This window comes from Verticillium dahliae, genomic scaffold, assembly GCF_000150675.1.
Source record: "Verticillium dahliae VdLs.17 supercont1.23 genomic scaffold, whole genome shotgun sequence".
Classification (NCBI taxonomy): Eukaryota; Fungi; Ascomycota; class Sordariomycetes; order Glomerellales; family Plectosphaerellaceae; genus Verticillium; species Verticillium dahliae.
This window is the reverse complement of record NW_009276931.1, coordinates 539,424-541,032: the sequence shown is the minus strand read 5'-3', so window position 1 is coordinate 541,032 and position 1,609 is coordinate 539,424. Positions and strand designations below refer to the sequence as shown.

General features: G+C 60.3%; 1 protein-coding gene across 1 annotated transcript in view; it reads left to right on the top strand.

The window, feature by feature from the left end:
* Positions 1–425: 425 nt before the first annotated feature.
* VDAG_09227 (ATP-dependent rRNA helicase SPB4) overlaps positions 426–1,609 on the top strand; it is a gene marked incomplete at both ends in the record, with an annotated part of 1,970 nt that continues 786 nt past the window's right edge. The window contains 2 exons of the mRNA XM_009655529.1: positions 426–502; positions 572–1,508. Of these exons, the coding sequence (XP_009653824.1) occupies positions 426–502; positions 572–1,508 (1,014 nt within the window). The remainder of the gene's footprint in view (positions 503–571; positions 1,509–1,609) is intronic.

Genomic DNA, 1,609 nt, shown 5'->3' with positions numbered 1-1,609 from the left:
AGTCAACTGTGCTGTGCCCGTCAGCCTGGGTGTAACGAGGTCATCTTTCATCGTGACCCACGATCTCATTCGTAGCTGCTGTACATGTACACCAGAGAGATGCGAGAGATGCGCAAAGACGTCAGATGCCCACTCCGCCCTCACCCACAACCAACCACGCAGACCCTCGTCATCAGGCAGCCAGAGCCATGCTGACAGTCACGTGGGGTGGCCGCTGCCAATGGTCGATCTTTGATAAGATAACAATTTGAACATGTCAGATAAGATAACAGAAAAAAGTTCAAGATTCCAACCGCTCATTGACCTCGACAACTGCGACGTGCGACGTGCTTGCCCCTCCCCCGACCCGACCTTCGCGGCCCTCATTGACCACGTCGCAGTCAACGAACGCCTTGCCACGCGAGCTCCTACCCTTGCGTTTCACAATGGCACTCTCAGCGACGGTCACAGAGAAGAAGAAGGACCCCAGAGACTGGCGCGGTCTTACCCCTCCCCTGGCAGAGTCAGTGTCCCTTCGTCACCTGTATCGCTTGTTCTTGGTAGATGCCAGAAACTAACACGCAGTATCCAGATGGATCCTTGATTTCGTCGCAAGTCAGGGCTATCAGCGCATGACGCCTGTTCAGGCCGCCACCATTCCCCAGTTTCTCGGCAACAAGGACGTCGTCGTCGAAGCTGTCACCGGCAGCGGCAAGACCCTGGCGTTTCTGCTCCCCATCGTGCAGAAGCTGCTTCGCCTCTCCGAACCCACTAAGCGCGGCCATGTCTTCGCCATTATCGTCTCACCAACTCGCGAGCTTGCTCAGCAGATTTACAACGTTCTCATGGGCCTCATCGCCTTCCACACTGCCTCCTCGGAGATGCTTCCCTTCCTGAAGGAGGATGACAAGCGCCCCGACTCAGCCGTGCCCATCGTCGTGCCCCAGCTGCTCGTCGGAGGCACGACCACGACGCAGCAAGATCTCAGCTTCTTCGTGCGCCACTCTCCCAACATTCTCGTCTCCACGCCCGGCCGCCTCGTCGAGCTTCTCGCTTCGCCCCACGTCCACTGCAGCCAGTCCACCTTTGACATGCTCGTCCTCGACGAAGCCGATCGCATCCTCGACATGGGCTTCCGCCAGGACCTCCAGCGCATCCTCTCCCACCTGCCCAAGCAGCGCCGAACCGGTCTCTTCAGCGCCTCCGTCTCCGAGGCCGTCTCCCAGATCATCACCGTCGGCCTGCGCAACCCCGTCAAGATCGCTGTGCGCGTCAAGTCCCTGCGCGACGGCAACATCATCGAGGACCGCAAGATTCCCGCGTCTCTGCAAATGGCATACCTCCTCACGCCGGCCTCCCAGAAGATGCCGGCCCTCGCCCAGATCCTCGACAAGCTCAACCCGCGCCCCCAGCGCAGCATCATCTTCCTCTCCACCTGCGCCGCCGTCGACTACTTCCAGCACATCCTCCCCGACATGCTCCCCGCCGGCTTCTCCCTCGTGCCCCTGCACGGCAAGCTGCCGCCCAAGGTGCGCGAAAAGTCCTTCAAACGCTTCCTCACGTCCGTCTCCCCTTCGGTCCTCCTCTGCACCGACCTCGCCGCCCGCGATCTCGACATCCCCTCAGGTGA